The sequence below is a fragment of the Panthera tigris genome, chromosome C1, assembly GCF_018350195.1.
Source record: "Panthera tigris isolate Pti1 chromosome C1, P.tigris_Pti1_mat1.1, whole genome shotgun sequence".
Taxonomy (NCBI): Eukaryota; Metazoa; Chordata; class Mammalia; order Carnivora; family Felidae; genus Panthera; species Panthera tigris.
The window spans coordinates 175,797,024-175,820,607 of NC_056667.1; the positions used below are offsets into that span (position 1 = coordinate 175,797,024).

The following is a 23,584-nucleotide window of genomic DNA, read 5'->3' on the forward strand; positions in this document are numbered from 1 at the left end:
CCTGATCTTAGGGGGAAAGCCCTCAGGTTTTCTCCATTGAGGATGATATTAGCTGTGGGCCTTTCATATATGGCTTTTATGATGTTGAGGTATGTTCCTTCTATCCTCTTGAGGATTTTTATCAAGAATGGATGCTGTATTTTGTCAAATGCTTTTTCTATATCTATTGAAAGGATCATATGGTTCTTATCCTTTCTTTTATTAATGTGATGTATCATGTTGATTAATTTGTGAATTATTAAACTAGTCCTGAAGCCCAGGAATAAATCCCACTTGATCATGGTGAATAATTCTTTTAATATACTGTTCAATTCCATTTGCTAGTATCTTGTTGAGAATTTTTGCAGCCAGATTTATCAGGGGTATTGACTGTAATTCTCCTTTTTAGTGGGGTCTTTGTCTATTTTGGAATCAAGGTAATGCTGGCTTCATAGAATGAGTTTGGAAGCTTTTCTTCCAGTCCTATTTTTTTGGAATAGTTTAAGGAGAATAGGTGTTAACTCTTCTTTAAATGTCTGGTGGAGGGGTAACTGGATGGCTCGGCTGGTTAAGTGTCCAGCTTTGGCTTAGGTCATGATCTCATCATGAGTTCAAACCCCACATCAGGTTCTCTGCTGTCAGCACAGAACCTCTGTGGATCCTCTATCCCCTTCTCTCTCTGGTCCTCCTCTACTGGCTGTCTCTCTCTCTCTTTCTCAAAATAAATAAACTTTAAAAGAAAAAAAGTCTGGTAGAATTACCCTGTGAAGGTATCTGGCTCAGGACTCTTATTTGTTGGGAGATTTTTATTTTTATTTTTTTATTTTTTGCATTTTTTTTAAAATATGAAATTTATTGTCAAATTGGTTTCCATACAACATCCAGTGCTCATCCCAAAAGGTAACCTCCTCAATACCCATTACCCACCCTCCCCTCCCTCCCACCCCCCATCATATAGAGAAAGACAGATACCATATGTTTTCACTCTTCTGTGGATCCTGAGAAACTTAACGCAAGTCTATGGGGGAAGGGAAGAAAAAAAAAAGGTTAGAGAGGGATGTTGGGAGATTTTTGATAACCGATTTAATTTCTTTGCTGGTTTTGGGCCTGTCCAAATTTTCTATTTCTTCCTGTTTGAGTTTTGGTAGTGTGTGAGTATCTAGGAATTTGTCCATTTCTTACAGAGTGTCCAATTTGTTGGCATATAGTTTTTTCATAGTATTCTCTTATAACTTGTATTTCAGTGGTGTTGGTTGTGATCTTTCTTCTTTTATTCATGATTTTATCCATTTGAGTCCTCTCTTTTCTTTTTGAGAAGTCTGGCTAGGGGCTTATCAATTTTGTTTATTCTTTCAAAATACCAGCTTTTAGTTTCATTGGTCTGTTCTGCTCTTTTGGATTCTCTATTATTTCTGCTCTAATCTTTATTATTTCCCTTCTTCTGCTGGCTTTGGGCTTTATTTGCTGCTCCTTTTCTAGCTCCTTTAGATGTAAGGCTAGAGTGTGTATTTGGGACTTTTTTTGCTTCTTAAGATAGGCCTGAATTGCAATGTACTTTCCTTTTAGGACTGCCTTTGCTGCACCCCGAAGGCTTTGGACTATCATGTTTTCATTTTCATTTGCTTCCATGTATTTTTTAATTTCTTCTTTAATTTTCTGGTTAACCCATTCATTCTTTAGTAGGATGTTCTTTAACCTCCAGGTATTTGAAGGCTTTTCAGATTTTTTCTTGTGGTTGATTTCAAGTTTTGTAGCATTGTGATCTGAAAATATGCATGGTATGATCTCTATCTTTTTGTATCTGTTGGGGGCTGATTTGCGACCCAATATATGATCTATTCTGGAGAATGTTCTATGTGCACTTTAGAATAATGTGTATTCTGCTGCTTTAGGATGAAATATTCTGAATATATCTGCTAAGCCCATCTGGTCTGGTGTGTCATTCAGAGCTGTTGTTTCCTTGTTGGATTTTCTGCTTAGATGAATCTGTCTATTGCTGTAAGTGGAGTATTAAAAGTCTCCTACAATAATGTTATTATTATTAATGAGTTTATGTTTGTGATTAATTGACATATTTGGGTGTTTCAAGTTGGGAGCATAAATATTTACAATTGTTAGATCTTCTTGTTGGATAGACCCCTTAATTATGATTTAATGCCCTTCCTCATATCTTGTTACTGTCTTTGTTTTAAAATCTAGTTTGTCTGATATAAGCATGGCTACTCCAGCTTTCTTTTGACATCCATTGGCATGATGGATGGTTCTCCATCCCACTTTTTTTTTTTTTTTTTTTCCCATCCCCTCACTTTCAATCTGCAGGTGTCCTCAGGACTAAAATGAGCCTCTTTTAGGCAGCATATAGATGAATCTTGTTTTTTTATCCCTTCTGATACCCTGTGTCTTTTGATTGGGGGATTTAGTACATTTACATTCAGAGTGATTATTGAAAGATATGAATTTAGTGCCATTATGCTATCTGTAGATTTCGTGTTTCTGGTGATGTTCTCTGGTCCTTTGTAGTCTTTGCTGGTTTCCACTCAGAGAGTCCCCCTTAGAATTTCTTGCAGGGCTGATTTAGTGGTTATAAACTCCTTTAGGTTTTGTTTGGGAAAGTCTTTATCTCTTCTATTCTGAATGACAGCTTTGCTGGGTAAAGGATTCTTGGCTTCAAATTTTTCCTATTCAGCACATTGAGTATTTCCTGCCACTCCCTTCTGGCCTGCCAAGTTTCAGTGGACAGGTCTGCTACCAACCTTATGTGTCTACACTTGTAGGTTAAGGACCTTTTGTCCCTGGCTGCTTTCAGAATTCTGTCTTTATCTTTGTATTTTGCCAATTTCACTATGACACGTCATGGTGTTGACATGTTGTTATTGATTTTGAAGGGGGTTCTTTGTTCCTCTTGGAGTTGGATGCTTGGTTAGGGAAGTTTTCAGTTATATCCAAATAAACCGTCAGCCCCTTTTTCTTGCTCTTCTGCTTCTGGGACTCCTATGATACGGATATTGCTTTGTTTCATGGAATCACTTAGTTCTCTCATTCGCCCCCTAGTGATCTAGTAATTTCCCTTCCCTCTTTTTTTCAGCTTCATTATTTGCCACAGTTTTATCTTCTATTTCACCTATTCTCTCCTCTGTCTTCAGTCCTTGCTGTCACTGTATCTAGTTTATTTTCATCTCAGCTATTGATTTTTTAATTCATCTTGACTACTTTTTAGGTCTTTGATCTCTGCAGCAAGGGCTTCTTTGGTGTCTTCTATGCTTTTTTCAAGCCCAGCTAGTAGTCTTATGACTGTTGTTCTAAATTCTTGTTCAGATATATTGTTTACATCTTAAATTCAAAGACCATGCTGACACTTTTTGAATTCTCCAAAGAAACACGCACATAGGGAAGATACACTTGATGTTATAATCTGCAAAATGTACTGTAATTGTATTTTCTAATTTTTAAAGTTCTTGAATAATACAGGAAGTTCTATGTCAAAAATTTATAAATATGTAAAGAAAAATTGAAAACTAAATTTAAAAGCTGAATCTTCAATATGATAACTTTTTTCCTAGAATACCATCCTGTCTCCATTGCATATCTATAAAAACATCAGTATGTTTTTAATCATTTACTTATGTTCCCACCTCATTCTATAAATTATTTAAGACAACTTACCAAAATATAATAATATATAGAAACTATAAAGTGCTTAGGCTTGAATTAGACTGTCTTGTATTCCAGCTCTCACCTATAAACTATGTGTTTTGAGGCAAGATGCTAAGCCTTAGACTCTTGTGCTATGGAACAAACTCATATGAGTATTAAATAAACTGATGCATGTGAAGTATTTGGCATATTACACGGCACACAGTTACCTTCAATAAATGTTAGATAATATAACAAAAGTAAAATGAAAAATTATAAACAAATAAAAATCAGGACCAAAGGAAATATAATTTAGAAGATTCTCCTCAAAGAGGTTAAATTGCAATTATGCATTAAAGCCTGGCCATAAATGATTAGTCACTGCACACTGTTCTTAAAGCTTTCTTTGGGAAGTGAAATTTTTACTGTCTTTGATGTAACACCAGTTCTCATGTGTGGCTTGATATGGGGAATCACTGAGCATGAGGCATACACTGGTTGGCAAGTTTTGACATTAAACACAGTCAGTTTTGGTGGTAACCTCCTAAAACCTTTTTAAAGGTATGCTGAGGCAATGGTGCCTCCATGTGAAATTCACAAGGGCCCATAAAATATTGTTATATCAGTTATAGACCTTTTTTTTTAAAAAAAAAGCAACTCACATGTCTTTTTTTTTTAACTTGTAAAGTGAAGCTTATAGAGACTTACAGAAGCTTCATTTCTTTTTTAAAATATTTATTTTTGAGAGAGAGAAAGAGAGGACACATGTGCAGGGGAGGGGCAGAGAGAGAGGGAGATGGAGGATCCAAAGTGGGCTCCACAGTGACAGCAGAGAGCCTGACGCGGGGCTCAAACTCACAAACCATGAGGTCATGACCTGACCCAAAGTTGGACGCTCAACCAACTGGGCCACCCAGGCGCCCCTCCTCTGTTCATTTTTACTCATACATGGGATTTGGAATCTTTCTCCAACCTTACCCAGGGCACCTTTTATCTCCAAATGCTTTTTCCTTATACCGCAACATGTGACCACTGCCTGCTTCATTTCATTTCACCATTCTTTTGCTCAGCTGCCATTGTGTGTCAAGCCCTGTGCTAGGTGCTGGATATGTTTATTCTCCTCAAGGAATTCAATGTCTTTTTCTTTCAGGTAAATCCAGGCCCTTTTCACCCATTAGACTATAAACTCCATGGTGGTTAAAGAGGTGTTTTAATGTGTACATTATCAGATTCTCAAAGCAGAGCAGGGGTTCTGGCACATAGTCTGGGTGCTCAGTAAGTGCTATTGAATGAGTAGCATGAAGGTGATTCTTGTAGTGCTATACGTTGGTGGATATGGGAGCACTGATCTTTAACAATATTGTTGTATGTCTTATTTAAAGTGTCTTTTGTGCAACACACGTATGGTTCATGCAGCTGCTGATAGGTCAACTGCTCTCTGTAAGGTTCTGTGCTCTTTTTAAAAGGTCCATTGTTGTTGGTGGCCCTTACTTTGGAAGAGACACTGGGCTTGCTTTTTACCTGATGTGAAATGTATCCTTTTCACCTGATATGAAATGTATCCTTTTCTTCATGGACACATAGTTGGACTCTATTTCCCAGCCTCCCTTGCAGTTAGGTATGACCATTTGGCTAATTCTGTTCAGTGGCTGTGAGCAGGAATGATGTGTTTCACTTCTAAACCCAGACCATAAAATTTTCCATGTGCCTTCCTCCACTCCCTACTTTGCCAGCTGGATATATGTACCCAGGGTAACCAGGTGTTGAAGATGGCTGAAGCTCTGTAGGCCGCATCCCTAACAACTACATGGAGCACAGCTGTTACTCTTCCTGACCCATGCCCATTGAGCTTTAGATGAGCAAGAAAATAAAACATCTAATGTATGAAACCACTAAGATTCCAAGGTTTATCCATTACAACAGCTATCATTACCTTAACCAATACAGACTCCTTTTATTGCCAGCCCAGTGGAGATTTTGGTTTTTGGTTTTTGTTTTGTTGTTGTTGTTGTTTTTAGAAAGAGCGGTCTCTTACTTTTCACTATATGGATCTTTCAGAAGCTTTTTTTAACTTTTTTTTTTTTTTAAGCCCAGCATTTGAGAAGTACCTTGAAGTAACTGACATGTATGCTTTGGTCCATCAATGGAAAGGGTCTGTCACAACTGATTCGGTGTGCCAGTGCTTTGGGGATACTTATGTTTTGTTTAGTGAGCATAAGTCAGTGGCAAAGCAAGAAAAACAAAAGAAAAAATCCCAGTTCTCCAGTATTTTGATTGTCAGTTCTCACCCCTCCCAGCCATTACGATGGCTTTGTAAAAGCCAGGCAGCATTTTACAAGGAGCAGCTGTCTACTGGTGAAGGAAGGATTTTTTTCTTGCTAATACCTACATACATTTATTGCAGTAGAGCATTTTTCTGGGACAAGACTGAACAATCTTGAAATTCATGTTACAGGATCAGATACCAATCTTGACTATTATAAGGTAAAGAGTTATTTGAGACATATAAAAAACTTGATAATATCAATGATCTGAGCTCTTTGGAAAAGGAGGGGAAGTAGGTGGTAAGATTATACATTTTTTTTTAATTAGTAGATTTTTGGGGGCATGTTTGATATTATCAAAAAGCTTCTCAAAATAGTTATGTTTACTATATAATACTTACAATAGTTGTTATGAGGGTATATAGTATAGTACTTAAGCACTATACTTCTATACCTTCGGTTCAAATCCTGTTCTACTACCCTGTTGTCTATGTGACTTTGGACAAGGCACTTTAATCTCTCTGTGCCTACTTTCCTTTTTTAGAAAAGGGAGAATAAAAATAGTACTTACTACTGGGAAGAATAAATGAGATAATCTATATAAAACACTTAGCACAGGAGCACCTGGGTGGCTCAGTTGGTTGGGTGTCCAACTCTTGATTTTGGCTCCGGTCATGATCTCACTCACGGTTTGTAGGTTTGAGCCCCACGCTGGGCTCTGTGCTGATGGTGCAGAGCCTACTGGGGATTCTCTCTTTCCCTCTTTCTCTGCCCACGCATGCTCTTGCTCTCTCTCTCTCAAAATAAATAAACTTAAAAAAAAAAAACACACAGCACAATTCCTGGTAGACTACTATATCATTAATGAAAAAATTTAATGTGAGTCATACTTATTTCCAGTGGTTCTTGGTTATTCAAATGTAGTGTATTCCCAAACAGTTAAGGTCTTGGATGTAGGTCCTGTGAAGCTATGTCTGTGTTTCTGTTAGGCCTTGTAAGTAATCGTGTGGGACGCTAGTAAAGGTAAGGAATTGACTGAGAGACTAAGAAGCTTCTGTGACTTGTGTGGTCTTTGAGAGTCATTCACTGCCAATTAACATATGGTATTGAATTGCCACTCAAACATATATATTAAGCACCTCTTATGTGAGTTGGGTGTTTGAATTGCCATTCACAAATATCAGTAGTTTTCTGACAAGTAGCCAAGGAAGGAGAGTCACTTCAAGTACCTTTGTTACTATTACCAGTCAGGGGGCAACATCTTTTTATTCTTATTTATTTATTTTTTTTAACATCTTTTTATTCTTAGACTAATCCATCAACCTAGTTATCTCATGCTAAAAGGTTTAAAAACTTATAAAAGCTCTCGTGTGAAAACACTTTTACCCATGCCACTGAATAATTTATTTCATCATATAGAGAATAATCAGCTACTACTTTTTTCATAGTTCTCTAATAAAAGGTAAAGTGGATGGAAGCATTTTCTTTTCTCGGCTTCTATCTTTTACCTCCTAAATCTTCTTACAGGAGAGTTTCAGGTAGCACAATTGCTACGATTTTCTTTGTCTTACAAATAAGAAAAATGGCAGAGGGTTTTTAAGTTTCTAGATTGCTTTTTCCTTGTTTTGAAATTAGAGGGCCAGAATACAACTGTAGTTAAAAACACTGTCAAGAGTTTCAGATAATTAATATGATTACTAGAAGTCTGCATATTTAAGAATAAGAATCACAACTCCATAATTGTCTTTTATATACAAAGGTGTTATTAACCAACCCAGTCCCCTCTTGTGGATTTTTTAGTTTTGCTAGTTTCTTCTCTAGGAAGTGGTATGGATTCTTCTGTTTACATGATATTTTGAAATAAGGTATCTCAGAGAAACCAATTTTAGTTTTATATCTTCCCTGGAAAATGTTGGAGCATACAGGCAGAATGGCTTTCATTCTTTTGCATTTGGTTCCAAAGAAAAAATTTCTACTGTAAGGTTTACTATATTTGCCTTAAGTTAATGCCCTGAGTTGCTTTACGGAATGTGGTTCCCAATTATCTTATTAGTCCTCAAAAGCAGTAAAGAAACTCTAGAAATCTAACTATAGAGAAGCTTTTACAACTGCCACTTAATACCACCCCCTAAATTCTAATAGTTTAGAACCTTTAAGAATCCTGACTTAAGTCATCCTGCTGGAAGATGCTTTAATTATCTTAGAAGAGTCAGTGTTTTAGAAAACACTTAGAATTTTGAACAAAAAGAAAGAAACCCTATTTACTGCTAGACTTAAAGTTGATCTAGAATTACAGCAAAAATATATTTGCTATTGTTTTGGTCACATAAATACATAGGCCCATCTCTGTCTGCTTGTAAATCCTGCAGTTGATTGCTCAGACACAGACGAAACGATAGATTTGGCTTCACTATTAAAGTTAATTTACAGTCATTTGATGTGGTTTCAGATCTTTGATGATTCATTTTTAAGAAATGATTTCCACCTCTGTGTTGGATTTTACCATTGAATCTAATTAATTTTGAATATATCTGGGGTGCCTGGAAGGCTCAGTTGGTTAGGTGTCCAACTCTTGGTTTCAGCTCAGGTCATGATCTTGTGGTTTTGTGGTTCATGAGTTTGAGCCCACATGGGGCTTTGTGCTGACGGCATGGAGTCTATTTGGGATTCTTTGTCTCCCTCACTCTGCCCCTCCCTGCTCATGTGCTCACTCGCTCTCTCAAAAATAAACATTAAAAAAATTTTTTTGAATACATTCATTTTATTTCTTGGAATATAGGAGTTTTTCTTTAGTGTTGTTAATGAAGAAAAACGTGTATCTGAGAAGAAATGGAGTTTAGCAGGATCTTTAATAATATAAAGGGAAGTATTTAAAAGTATTTCCATTGTGTACTACTGTGTCAACATTTATAATTAAGACTATCCAGGAATTACTCAGTTCTGAGAAAGCTGGCATTATCTAAGGTACTGCAGTTGTTTAGTCAGATAAAGCAAATATTTCATTTGACTTCTGTGGAAATTAAGTATGCATACTATTTCTAGTCATCTAAATAACCTGGTTGAAATGATTACTGAAACATATATAAACTTCATAAAAATTATTTCTATTGTTTCAGTTAACTATAGAGCATATAATCTAACATATCCAGCAAAAATAGTGTTTATTCCATTATTGAATAGTGGAATCCACTTAAGTGCAGATCATCCTGGTAATTTAATTGTATGCTAGACATTGCGAATTTTACTTTTTTGGGTGCTAGATATTTTTGTATTTCTTATAAATATTCTTGAGCTTTGTTCTGGGACACAGATAAATTACTTGGAAATAGTATGATCCTTTTGGGCTTTGCTTTTGAAGATTACTTAGGTGGGACCAGAGCAGTGTTCCCAGTAATTCTAATTCTTTCATAATACTAACACAAGACCCTTTTGAATACTCTACCAATCATGAACTTCCCTGTGTGGTTGAAATAGGTACTATTCCTGGCCCTGTATGGGTTCTGAGTACTGTTGTCTGCGGTGCTTTTGGATGGTTCTTCCCTGGCTGTGGATAGTTTGTAACTATGTTTTTGCTGCAGCACTCTGCCGAATACTTGAGGGTATTCAAGTACCTTGAGGGTACCTGCCAATCCCTCTAGTTTCTGTAAAGCTCTCTCCTCTCTGGTACTCTGCCCTAGAACTCTAGCTGCCTTGGTCTCTCCAGACTGTTAGCTTCATCTCAACTCAGTGGCTCCCCCTCTATGCCTTGCAGCTATTTTTTTTTTTTTTTAAGTTTATTTATTTGTTGCAGGGAAGGGGCGGGGGCACAAAGACAGGGAGAGAGGGAGAGAGAGAATCCTCAGCAGGCTCCATGCCCAGCGTGGAGCCCAAAGTGGGGCTCTAACTCATGACCATGAGACCATGACCTGAGCCAAAACCAAAAGCCCGACGCTTCACTGAGTGAGCCACCCAGGCGCCCCTGCCTTGAGGCTTTTGAACTCTAACCAGGCAGTAAGCTGGGGCTCCTCATTTGTTTCCCATCAATCAGAGATCAGTCATTATTGTTGATATCCAGTGTCTTGGGAACTATATTTCACATATTGTGTCCAATTTTTGGTTGTTTCAGAAGGAGGGCAAATCCAGTCCATTATTCTGTTTTTGTCAGAAGCAGACTAATGTCAGATTAAATATTAAGTGAATATTAATCTTCTAGTTTAATTTTTCAAAACCTAGGTTATGAGTTTCTGATGACAGTATCTCCAACTAGGATTATTTTTCAGGCAGCAAGCTCATTACTTAATCTAGGCAGAATCAGATGATTTCTTAACCCCTTCTCAGTAAAACTTGTTGTGACAGTATCTTTTTATTACATGTATTTATTTATTTATTATTTTTTTATTAAATATAAAGCAGTGTTCTAATAGAGATTTAAATTTAGACAATGCACAGTTACTGTACATTTAAAATAATGACCCAAATTATTTTTCACCTGTTATCTTTATCCTTTCCTCCCTCTGACAAATGGTGAAAATATAATGAAACTGGTATTGAGCATTGCAAATGGTCTCTACACTCTTTCAGAAAACCAATTGGAACTATATATAAAAGGTATAAAAATTGTTATATCCTTTGAGTCATTAGCCTTATTTATAGAACTATAGCCAAATAAATAATCTCAGATTATGTAAAAAGCTGTATCTCTAAGAATGTTATTCTTTAAAAAAATTTTTTTTAATGTTTATTTATTTTTGAGACAGAGAGAGACAGAGCATGAACGGGGGAGGGTCAGAGAGACGGAGACACAGAATCTGAAACAGGCTCCAGGCTCTGAGCTGTCAGCACAGAGCCCGATGCGGGGCTCGAACTCACAGACCGCGAGATCACGACCTGAGCCGAAGTCGGCCGCTTAACCAACTGAGCCACCCAGGCGCCCCACTAAGAATGTTATTCTTGGTGCTAATCATAATGGAAATAATTTTAGGTAAAAACATGTGTCCGGTAAGGAGTTAAAACCCAAAATATATCAAGAACTTCTATAACTCAACAAAACTCCCCACACAACCTAGTTCAAAAATTGGCCAGGGCGCCTGGGTGGCTCAGTTGGTTAAGTATCCAACTCTTGATTTTGGCTCATGTCATGATCTTGTGGAGCCTGCTTGGGATTCTTTGTTTTCCTCTCTCTCTCTCTGCCCCTCCCCTACTTGTTCGTTCTCTCTCTCTCTCTCTCTCTCTCTCTCTCTCTCTCTCTCCCTCTCCCTCCCTCCCTCTCTCTCCCTCCCTCCCTCTCTCTCCCTCTCTCTCCCTCTCTCTCCCTCTCTCTCATAAGTAAATAAACATTTAAAAAAAAGCTGGGGTGCCTGGGTGGCTCAGTCAGTTAAGCGTCCAACTCTTGGTTCTGGCTCCAGTCATGATCTCATGGCTTGTGAGTTCCAGCCTGCGTCAGGCTCTGCTCTAACAGTGTGGAGCCTGCTTGGAATTTTCCCTCCCTCCCTCTCTCTGGCCCTCTCCCACTCATGCTCTATCTCTCTCTCTCAAATCAATAAATAAATAATTTTTAATAAGTTATTTTTAAAAATGGGCAAAAGACTTGAATAGACATTTCTCCAAAGAAGATATACAAATGGCCGGTAAACACATTAAAAAAAAAAAAATGTTTATCTTCACTAGCCAGTAGGGAATGCAGATCAAAACCACAGTGAGATACCACTTCATACCCATTAGGAATGCTATTATAAAAAAAACCACGGAAAATAACAAGTGCCAGGGAGGATGTGGAGAACTTGGAACTAACTCTTGCACATTTCTGACGGGAATGTAAAATGGTACAGCTACTGTGGAAAACAGGTAGTTCCTCCAAGTGTTGAACATATTATTACTGTATGACTTAGTAATTCCACTTCTAGGTATAACACACCAAAGAACTGACAGCAGGGACTCAAACAGATATTGAACACCCATAAACATTGCAGCAGTATTCACAGTAGCCAAAAGGTGGAAACAACTGAAATGTCCATCAACAGATGAGTAAACAAATGGAATGGAATGGAATATTAAATTATTGCAATGGAATATTGCAATGGAATATTAAAAAGGAGGGGAATTCTGACACCTACTACAAACGTGGATGAACTCTGAAGACATTATGCTAAGTGATAAGCCAGACACAGAAAGACAAATAGCGATTCCACTGATAAATGATTCCACTTATATGAGGTACCCAGAGTAGTCAGATTCAGAGACAGAAAGTAGAATAGTGGTCTCCAGGGCCTAGAGGCAGTTATTGTTCAGTGGGTGCAGAGCTTCAGTTTGCAGTGTTAAAATCTGGAGATGGATGGTTGCATACCACTTTGAATGTACTTTAATGCTTAAAAGTGGTTAAAGATGGTAAATTTTATGTTATGTATATTTTACCATAAATCAGATATATGTCTTTATTAGGTAGGGGTGTGTGTGTGTGTGTGTGTGTGTGTGTAATTAAATAAATAATTCACTCTCCACAAAGAGTAACCTAGGCAATGCTGATCAGACATTCCCACTCTTCTTCCTCTCCAGGAGTGACACATGCGGCCATCTGGGCAGCGTGCATTTCTTATCTCAGTGCAGCAGTTCCCCCTGAGCTGAGGACGTCTGCTCAGGGCATCCTGCAGGGACTTCACCTAGGTTTGGGGAGAGGTTGTGGTGCCATGATCGGAGGCGTATTAGTCAATTATTTTGGTAAGAATGACTTTCTCCTTTTCCTTTCCTTCGTTGTTGAAAACATGATTTTTTTTTTTTAGCAACACTTCAGTAAACACTTAAATTATTACTGAAGATTGCCAGAAGTTAAAACTCCAGTATTCATATTATCTTCCTCACTTTCATGGTAGTCATAATTGTAAAGCTGAGTTCTTAAGTCATTAAGATGATTAGAGCCAGCCTGTAACTGTGCACACGTCTGTGACAAACAGCCTAATGAGATGCTACAGATACCTCAAAGGAGCCAAACAAATGAATGGACAGCATGTGCTTTTGGATTGAAGCAAAGTACCCTAACCTTGCTGATATTAATGCTAGAAGAAAGAAAATTCATCCTTATTCCAGAAAAATCTAGCTATTTTCTGGCTTTGGTAATGTCACTACATCTCTTGATAACACAATCTGTCTGCCCTGTCAGGTCTCCCTTATCGGAAATACACAGGGTGGGGTGGAGATAAGATTACCCTGCTCAAGGGATCTGGACTGATCAGTCATCTATGGAAGGTGGGCCCAGGGTATCTGAATTTATAGCACTACTTGAGCTCTGCTATCCCAAGTACAGATTAGTAGGGCTGTTTAATAGTTAGGTAAATGGTGCTCAAAGAAGAGAGCACCACTGAGTTTTATGGTAAGAGGCACTCAGAGATAATCCTTTATAAATATAGTTTTAAAATTTGATGAATGACCAATCCAATACCAGCATCTGGGTCTCCTGGGACCTACCAGGCCTGTGTTTTTCCACTCTATGAAGCCACTGGCTATTCATCATTCTCTGGTTTGTCCTAAGCTCTGCTGCCTTTGCCCTGAACTTCAGCACATTGACAGCTGTAGATGAGGGCTCTCTGCAGTTCCTGGAATTACTCTATGCAGTGCTCTGTTTTCACAGGGGCTGCCGCAACCTTTCGAGGAATCGGCATGGCCTGCCTGGTGATCCTCCTGCTTTTTGCCCTGATCCAGTGGCTGGCAGTGCCCGGTGAGGAGGAAGGTAAACCTGTCTATTCTTTCTGAATGGTTCTAAAGGTTGAAGCCATGGAGAAACCCAGAGGTGGTCACAGAATACACAGCAGACCTGCCTGGCTGGATTTTCTCAGTGGTGTATGAGAAAATGAATTGATGTGTACCATTGTTAGAAGCTGTGTCCTATGTTGAAAAGAATACTGGCCATTTTAAGTAGCTTGGGGGTTTTCTTGTTTTTGTTTTGTTTTATAGTACAAAGTAGTATAGGAAGTACTGGTTTTAAATTTCTCTGGTATTCTAAAGGGATTTTGCACATATAAAGCTATGCAGTAATTTTACTACTAGGGATAGGGAGTGGTATTACTTACTATGTTTTTGCCTTCATTTGAAAAAAGTGTCTTAAAATTTAAATTTGAAGTTTTCCCTTAACCAGGCATGGCCTTCATTAAAATTGTTATATACAAAGGAGGTTATATCAAATATAACGTACAAGTTGAATCAACTTTTTTTTTTTTAATGAAGAAAGCCAACTAGTAGAATGGAAATATTCTTGCTTAACTCATGGGTCCCAGAACAAGGCTCATCTTCTTTGTCCTACCCTTTGAGGGGCATTTGTTTGCCTCAAGTACCTAAAATGCTTCTGTAAAGGGAAAAACTAGCTTATTACAGAAAACTCCAAGGCCAGTTTTAATGCTAACGAGCTATACAGAAAAGAGGACCAATACTGGTCTTTCTCACATTTTTTTTCCTCATGATCCTAAATGGTCTATGCCTCCAGTAAAAGGCCAACAGAAGCAGCTATTTCTGGCATTTCCTGTTTTGATGCTTATCTTTAAAAACTCAGTCCTGTAAGTGGGCCTAAGGCCACATTCATTATAACCCATGCCCACAGATTAAGTTATATCTAAGTTTAATGAAAAATATATTTCATAAACAAATACAAGTTAATGTCTATTAATCCCTATAAAGAGATCCTGCAAGATGAACATCACATCTGTTGCTCAGTACCTGCACCAAGAGGCCCCTGATACATAGCAATTTATTAATGTTGCCAAGTACACTAGCATGGGCTCATGGGATTGTCTGCTTATTTTGTGACGAAAACTCCAAAAAATGATTTAAACATGATTTTCTCTCCAGACAAGACAATGTTGGCAGAAAGGATTCCCGTGCCCTCTAGTCCTGTTCCCATAGCCACCATTGACTTGGTACAGCAACAGACCGAAGACGTCATGCCACGCATTGAGCCCAGACTTCCTCCCAAGAAAACCAAGCACCAGGAAGAACAGGAGGACGTGAACAAGCCAGCCTGGGGCGTCAGCTCCTCCCCCTGGGTGACCTTTGTCTACGCACTCTACCAAATTAAAGAGATGATGCAGCTAACAAGAGACAACCGTGCTCCTGAGATACAGCCTTTGCAGGTAAAGTCCCTACCTTAAGTGGGCTCAGTTGTGTTAATTATTCACTCACCAAGATTTATGGTAGGTCTAGTGGGCAAAATAAGACACACAAATAATTTTAGTATTCTATGACAAGTGCATCATAGAGGTGTATACAAGGTTTTGCAGAGGGAAAATTTCACCTTATGGAGCACAGGAAGGCTTCACAGAGAAGACATTTCTTGAAAGAAAGAAAATTTTAAAAATCCAATAAATTGTATATTTCTTTAAAATTTCAGTGTTGACAGGTACCAGTTCCAGTGAGCATATATGGTTCTTGCCATGGGAGACCGTTAACTATTAATTTCTGTAATTCTAAAATTCTAGTGGGGACATTACATATAATAGGACTTCAATAAATAATCTGATGAATTAATGAATTCTGTATGAGTCTAATGAGATACACAACTTAGTGGAAGTGTTGTTTTGCTGGTGGCCTCATGTGAAAAATAAAAAGTATGATTTTTCTTATCCCTGGAGATGTGGTCTCTCCTGAGTAAAGTCAAATCATGTTGATAAAACTGGGGGTAATTGTAACTAAAGCTGTATACTGCCTTTGGAAATGATTAAGTGTGACTTCTGTGAATAGTCTGGCTAAAGTAATGAGTCTACTTCCTTGTGTTTAATCATGTCCTTTTACTTGATGAGTCATGGTCAGCTATATATATTAGAGTAGCTTCCGAGGACACATAAGAAAGACAAAAATAAAGAGTAATTTGGATAATCTCCTTTTTAAAAAATAGTTTGAACTATGTTAGTTCAATTTCTCATGACTTTGCAAACTAACATGTAATATTTCTATAATTTAAACCAAATCTGATTTCTTCACCCATAATCATAATGCATCCTGGTGTATACATGATCCTATTCATTTATCAAGATTATAAACTCACATGAATCCCCTGCCCAGTCAAAATGGAGAGTATCAGGGTGGGAGGAGCATATAAAGGATGTGAAGCAGGAGAAAGGATGAGATCTTCTGGTTGAATAGCAATGTTTTCATTACTTTGGGTACTCAACCTTATTTTTATGGAAGCCTATTAGGCTTATATATCATTGCACTTTTTTTTTTTCTGGCATGTTAGGATCAATAAAAACTGGCTGGTATGGCTTGGTTATTCTTATGAATAAGAAGTCATTATATTAAGATTTCTTTACATTTTAGAATCAATCACAGAAATAAAACTTTTTTTGGTGCTCAGTTATTTGAAATGATATATACTAATTCAGAGAAAAATCCATTTTGGTTCTTTATTTATCTTGAGAGAGAGCACACACTCACAGTGAGGGGCACAGAGAGAGAATCCCCAGCAGGCTCTGCACTATCAGTGCAGAGCCCAATGCGGGGCTCAATCCCAGGAACCATGAGATCACGACCTGAGCCGAAATCAAGAGACGCTTAACCGACTGAGCCACCCAGGTGCCCCGGAAAATCTGTTTTTAGAAAAACATGTTTCCTGATTTGTATAAGTCAGAATGTATCACGGAATGTGGCAACATGGCATCTTACAGACATGCTGTGGGTGATGCGCTGGGGTATGCGTGTACTCCTAGTTTCTTATAGTGTATGACCTAAGTGGTTGTTGCCATTCTCTTTTTTCACGCAGATGTTCTGTGTTGTTTGACTTTTAGCGTGCACTTTAAATCCCCAAATATACATCAGGACTCTTAATTTCAGGACATTCTTTCCTGGCTTTGTGTCTGAGGCTGAGAAGCCTTACTTACTTTCTGTCAGACAAGTGCCTCCAGCTCTTGAATTCTGCAGTCTCAGCAAATGACCTGAGTTTCAATTCTATGCTGCTTGCTCAGTGACTTATCACAGTGATGGAGGCTCAGTAAACATTTATCGATGTAAATTATTTTCCTAGTAGTAACAGGCATTTTGGTAGTGATGTTCCGTTATCCACAAGATACGTCTACTTACAGTGTTTGTGTTTTTCATGCGGCTTTGGCAGTTGCACATAGGAAAAGAGATGAAAGGTAAGACATTCTATCTTTATTCCTCTTACTTGTTCCTTGAAGTTACTTCAGGATGATCTCCTCATGTTCCCTATATCTTACTTGAAAGCATATAAAAAGTGTTGGATTTATTTGTTAGCACCGACTACAAAACATCTTTTCTTTTTTCCTTCCAGGGGACCAGTGAGAATCGGGAAAATTCTCTAGCTGGTGGAGTCCGGCCTGTCCCATGTGAGACTCATTCTGACCCATCCAGAAACCAGCCATCCCCTCAAGCAGCAGCATCTCGGACACAGAGCAGCCCCACTCACCCCAGTGTGGACCAGCGTGTGGAGAAGGAGGACCAGCAGGCTCAGCCTGCCGCTGGGGGACACTGAGGGCTCCCACTCATCTCCCACCCTGCATGGAACTGGGCCCCTCTGCCAGGACAGAGGGAGAGGCTCCCTGAACCCAAGACATGCCTCACCTTGAGAAGCATAGCACTATATACTCTTCTAAATACCTGAACTCATCAACATGGAAACACACACACACACACACACACACACACACACACACACACACACACACACAGAAGCTACAGTACATATTGGCAGAAACAGGTAAATTTCTATAATCCCACTGGAATCACAGAAGGGAAATAAGAGTTCGGTAAGGACTTCAGTTCCTTGGTTGGTTAGGTTAAGAACTGTAGGACTTCTTTGCCAGGGCAGTTAGGGTTGAAAGCAGCAGTTACACTAAGTAAGTGGAGGGAAAGAAAGTGTTTCAAGGTGAATGCTGATACAGTTTCCCTCTTTTGATTATTTATTCTAATTATTTGGTTCTTAATGCAAACTGGGAAGAAATAAAATATATCTATAATTTTGTTTCTCTTGAAGAGAGCTATTTAAAAAATTACAAGACATATTTAAGAAGTAGCCAGATAAAAGTTACTAGCTTATATGCTTTTGTTTAAAAAACAAAACAGAGAAACAGGAAAAAGTTTCATCAGAAACTTGGCATATCTCTAGCAAATATATTTTTATATGTATATCGTATATAATGAAAATAGTCCATTCTTTGAGCAGCAAAAGCCGTACTGACTACCACAAACTAAGCTGAGCTTTAAATGCCTTTTGTTTTTAAATGGGCTTTAAGACAAGAGGACAGAATATTTCAAATAAACCAACCAACTCAGTATCCTATGGCTTGACAGACAAGGGTTTACCAAATATATTGATACTGTAAATAGCCTCTATCACTATTTCACAATTTTACAGTGATTTGGGCTCTAAATAGCTGATGGAATTTTTAAAAAAATCACTGAATTCCTAAGGGTTTCTTTAATTAAGCAGTACTATTTACAAATAACAGTATAAGATTTAAGTGCCTGGGAGAGGGATTATAATTTTTAAAAATTACACAATGGGTAAGTTTTTGTTTTGTTTTTGGTGAAGGGAAAAGGTGGTGAACAGGAAGCCAGGAATGGAAAGGATTAAGAAGTAACTATATTTTCCAATGACTAAAGAAATAATCTCAGTGTATTCCTTTTCATGAAGATACAGTCAGACACTGGACAGATGAGACAGGGGTGTGCTACTGTAAATATTATACCTACAGTCAGAACAGTGGCTAGGTGACTCACGCATAAAGCTTGCTGCTAAAAATGAAAAGCTAAGGATACTAAGAAGCCTTGGGGGAGGGCTGTGGAAAAAGCACTGCTTTAGCTGAATGAAGGTCAATGGTATGTGTAATAACTGTGAGTGAGCACAGGAGAGAGGAAAGAAAAGAACAGAATTAAAAATGAGAAACTCACCTTACCTCCTGACCCTGATTAGACAAGATCAGTTGTAAAGTGAGGGCCTCTCCACGACACCATACTTCTGCCCAATACTGCATCTGGGAGAAGAAAGTCTATACTTGGATGTTTAGCTTTGCCACAAAACACAGCTTAAAAATTAAATAATGGAAAGAAATAGAATTAAGCAAATAGTTATTTTTGCACTTGAACTGAAACGTACTGTACTGTAAATTATCATGACTCATTTTAAGTGACCTTTAAAATCAGATGTATTTATTATGCTTATGTAACTATAGAAATAAAGAAGTGGCTGACAGGCTGAACCTCACCTATGAATGTACAGTATGTGGATTTGTGACACTGACTTTAGGAAGTCAAAAACTTATACTGTGTCTTGTGTTTACAGTTCTGATTTATTCCTTTGAAAAGCCTGCTGTTTTGGAAATGCACAGTTGACATGTTGAAATAAAAATAAATATCATTTTTAAATATTTCTTAAATGATAAAGATGTGACCAAACAAATAAAAGCCCTTTACTGTGGAATAATTGAGACCAAATTCAACAGGCCTTTGTTATGGAACATTTACTATGAACGCTGATGCATTGATGCAGTAATTTCTAGCCTTTTTAGGGAAGATACCTTCATGGGGTTCTGCACTCTGTAACTTTTTCTTGCTGTCCTCAAAGTGCCATGTGGCATTTTAAAAAATATTAAAGTGTATTCAAATTAAATTGATACTTTTATAACCCCAGTTGAGATTCCTTGGGAATCCCCAGAGTTGTCACAAAACCTGGGCTGATATAATCACTGTCTTAAGTCTTATTTCATACTCTTTCTCTTATGAGTGTAGAAAGAGTAAATTATCGGAGTCCTGAGCTTGTGTGGATCCAAAAAGGCTAGTTGCTAATTATCAAACTATTTATTCAAAGCCTTAAGTAGAATATTAGATGATTATAACACACATAGATCCACTAGCTGGTAAACCTCAGGAATAGCCTAAGTTATTCATAGGAAGAACAACACTACTTTACTGGCTTACTACTCTCACCATGGGCCACAGGAAGTGATTGCCTCAACACTTCCCAGATTTGCAGTTCCTCCAGTAAAGTGGGGTGGGGGCTGCTGGTGATACTGGGACCATTACCTAAGCAGTATTCCTTCAAGCCAATCTGGAGTTAAGCAGTGAATCTTGGAAAAGGAGAACCACATCTACAGTTACTGGGTTTGGTTGTGTGCCGAGGAGATTTAACTTTTTGTCCTTAAAACAACCCAGTGTAGCTCCTAGAATAGGAACTCCTATAATAGGAAGAGTCTGCAGCTAATAGAGCTTACCTCATGGAACCGAGATCACAGAGCCAGGATTCAAACTGAAACCTGCCTGATGCCAAAGCTCAGGTCCACCCAGCACCTTCCCCCAGAAGGTGGGGAGGCCACTCCATGCTTCTGCTGTGGTAGAACAAGTTACAGAGCAGCCCTGGCCTGCACCTGTGCCTGATTCGTGTATGTGGTTCTATTTCCATTAGGATTTCTAGATATTCCAAGATACCTAGAAATCCAGTAACTTCAAACCCCTGGTGTTTTGTTAGTTGTGAGTGTCATACCCCTTATACTCTGGAGGTGACTTGGATAGTCTGGCAACCCTGTAGACAAAATTTGGGAGGCTGACCGGGACCCTGAAGGCCCATGTCACAGGAGTCAGGAAAGACAAGCCAGTACCCAGGAGCAACGGCTTTGGTAAAGCAGCACCGTCTGGTATGGTAGTCATTAGCCACAGGTGGCTATTAAGCACTTGCAATGTGGCTAGTGCATCTGAGGAATTAGATTTCTCATTTTATTTAAACAGTCACATGAGGCTCATGGCTACCATACCTGGACACTGTAGTTGTAGAGGAAGAGATCACTTTGGGGTGATCTCTGGGCCTCCGTTCTCTCATCTTCAGTATGAGAGGCTGGACCCTAAAATTATGTTATTCTGTGAAGATGAGGCATGCTGTGTCAGAGCTGACTACAGGGAAGTGAAAAGTGATTTTCCCTTTAGAAGTTCTGTCCTTTGGTGCGTGGGGATAAGACAAAGCTACTTCGGAAGCCCCAAAACGCTCCTGTGCCATTTCCGCAAAGCTCTAAGATTACCTGACTCAAGAATTCCAAACCATCAAGCAGATGGGGAGACAGTGGGACCAAATAAAGGGGTGAGAGAAAGGGAGACTGGTTTCTCAAGTCAGAAAGTAATTTACCTTATGCCAGACAAACCGTGGCTTAAGAGAGTAACTGGAAATATGTTGACGTCTGGACTGGGGGAGAAATGAGCCCAGTCCAGGTGGCTCTCACTCAGCTCTCATCTGCTTCAAGTGGCTAATGCAAGACCATCTGCACCACTGTGGCTCCAGGAAGATTTTAGATGGCAACCCAGGAACCTGACAGCGCTGGGGGTAAATTGCGGGTTCTGGAGTGCCACTGTCTGGACTTGAGTCTCAGCTCTGCCAGAGGAAATTTACATATATTCACAACCTCTTTGTGCCTCAGAGGCACTGTAAAATGACGGTGATTGTAGCATCTGCCTTCAGGTTGTTTTGATGTTGAAACACAGAGGTACCTGACACACAGTGTGCACTATAGATACTGCCATCATTGTGTGGCCAAGAGCCCATGGCAAGAGGAGTGCAGTCTCATCTCCCCAACCAGCACCCCGTTCACTTCATAGTTTGTTAACACTGACATCTATAATAAGATCGCATTCCCCCGGACTACAGTGCTATGTTACGATGTTTGCCGACACTAAGTAAGTTGTATAGTCAAGCATTTGGTTCCAACGTGAATTATAATCATTAAGTTGGTTGCAGATATGAGTTCATTAAAGGACAAAATTAAGCAAAATATAAGTTGAGGAGCTGGGAAAGAATGACAAGTAACAAGGGCCAAATCTATCGTGTGCAAAAGCCATAGACAGGAGAGGTTATAGGATATCTGTTCCACAGTTTCAATATTTCTTTTTTGTCTAAAAGGTGTCAAAAAGATGTAAGCAAGAGTTTTATAATCATTTAACAAGTTACATACCCTCTTTCCAAATTGTCAGCTGATATTATTCTCTTCACCTGTAAACTTGTATTTTAAAAAGGTCAGGAACTTTTTGTTCCCTGAAAATCTCAATGGGGGTAGGGGGGAAGGGTCTCAAAAAAATAACGTGTAGACCAGTGCTACTCAATTCTAATTTACTTTTAGTGTACAAAAGTACAGATTTGCAGTAGTTTGGAGGCGGGGGAATTGGTCCATTGCCCCAGAGTTGGCACACACATAAATTCAGGAGATGTAGTCATCTCTTCAACTGATCAGCCACTTAACTTGACTTTGTTTTTTTAAAGATGGCAGGAAAGGAAATAGCAAGGGCACGGGCCCTGACACACTGAACCTTACATTCTGATTATACCACTTTAGCTACCTATGTCCTTCAGCAACCTTCTCCGAGTCTGTCCTCAGTTGAAAAATGGAAATAATGCTAAAGTATATTACAGTGATTGTAAGTCAAAATGAAGAGGCATAGAAAGTGCCCAGTATAGTACTTGACAGATCACCAATAAATGCTGGTTCTCCTCCCCTTTCTCCTTTTGATTATTCCTTTCTGGAAAATGGACCAAATGTAAAAAATAGATTCTCCCAAATTATTTAAATAATAGTGGTTAAAATAGTGGGTGGCTCAGTTGGTTAAGCACCCGGCTCTTGATTTCGGCTCAGGTCATGATCTCACAGTTGTGTGGGGGGCCCCTGTGGGGCTCCTTGCTGGGTATGAAGCCGGCTTAAGATTCTCTCCCTCTGTCCCTCCCCCGCTTGTGCTCACATGTGTGTGTGCTCGCACTCTCTCAAAATAAAAAAAATTTAAACAAGAGGTGTCTCTGTGGCTCAGTAGGTTGAGTGACTTTGGCTCAGGTCCTGATCTCGCTGTTCCGGAGTTTGAGCCCCGCATCGGGCTCTGTGCTGACAGCTCAGAGTCTGGAGCCTGTTTCAGATTCTGTGTCTCCCTCTCTTTTTCTGCCCCTCCCCTGTTTGCGCTCTGTCTCTCTTGCTCTCAAAAATAAATAAACATTAAAAATATTAAAAAAAAATTGAAACAATAAACAAAGAGCAGCTATCCCATTGAATGTGTCTTCCAAGATGTATCCTACTAAATATACACTCAGCCCAAATCTCCTGTGACCTGTGAAGGCATCACATTCAGAGACCATAGCAAAAATATGCAGTTACCTTAAAATGGTAACTAGATTCCTAAGCCAGAGAAAGACTGAAGATTTTAAGAACGTATCTGAATGAAGAACATGCCCAGTAGAAGGGGGTGGAGATGCTGGTCAGTGACAACAGCCACAGAGAGGAAAAGCTGGCAGGGTCTGCATAAAGGAGGCCTGTGCCAAAAGATTTAGTACCTCATCACGTTAGGATAGTCCCACTGAGGGATTAAATTAGACTTTTTGGCCTGGTGACATCAAACACTTGAATTATGTAACAAACTCCCTTTGTTCTCTTTCTGCTCAAGCAACCTTATTCCTACTATTTGACCCCTCATAGATCTGCCTTCTGGGAGAGAATCTGCTGGTCTTATGAATTCAAGTGTTTTTATCCTTATGCTAGTTTTATTTTTGGCTGTGAGTCACTAAATACACTATATGAATTGGCTAACTCATGTGGTAAACTCATCAGTGTCATACCTCCTGGTGGGGGTCTCAGAAGGCAGCAGTGGGGTCACCTACAAACACCTCTCTATCTTAATGCAGGCATCTTCGAAATTCTACACCCATTATGTTATTTATGCAACAGCTGGACAAAAAAGGCTGATTTAAAAAACTGTACTTCTCTAGGAAATAACCTCAT

The 23,584-nt window shown here is 38.9% G+C and overlaps 1 protein-coding gene across 1 annotated transcript in view; it reads left to right on the forward strand.

The window, feature by feature from the left end:
* Positions 1-19,712, forward strand: part of MFSD6 (major facilitator superfamily domain containing 6) — a 78,600-nt gene extending 58,888 nt beyond the window's left edge. Inside the window, exons 4-7 of the mRNA XM_042994917.1 lie at positions 12,408-12,569; positions 13,477-13,575; positions 14,688-14,968; positions 17,122-19,712. Of these exons, the coding sequence (XP_042850851.1) occupies positions 12,408-12,569; positions 13,477-13,575; positions 14,688-14,968; positions 17,122-17,322 (743 nt within the window). The 3' untranslated portion in view covers positions 17,323-19,712. The remainder of the gene's footprint in view (positions 1-12,407; positions 12,570-13,476; positions 13,576-14,687; positions 14,969-17,121) is intronic.
* The last annotated feature ends 3,872 nt before the right edge of the window (positions 19,713-23,584 follow it).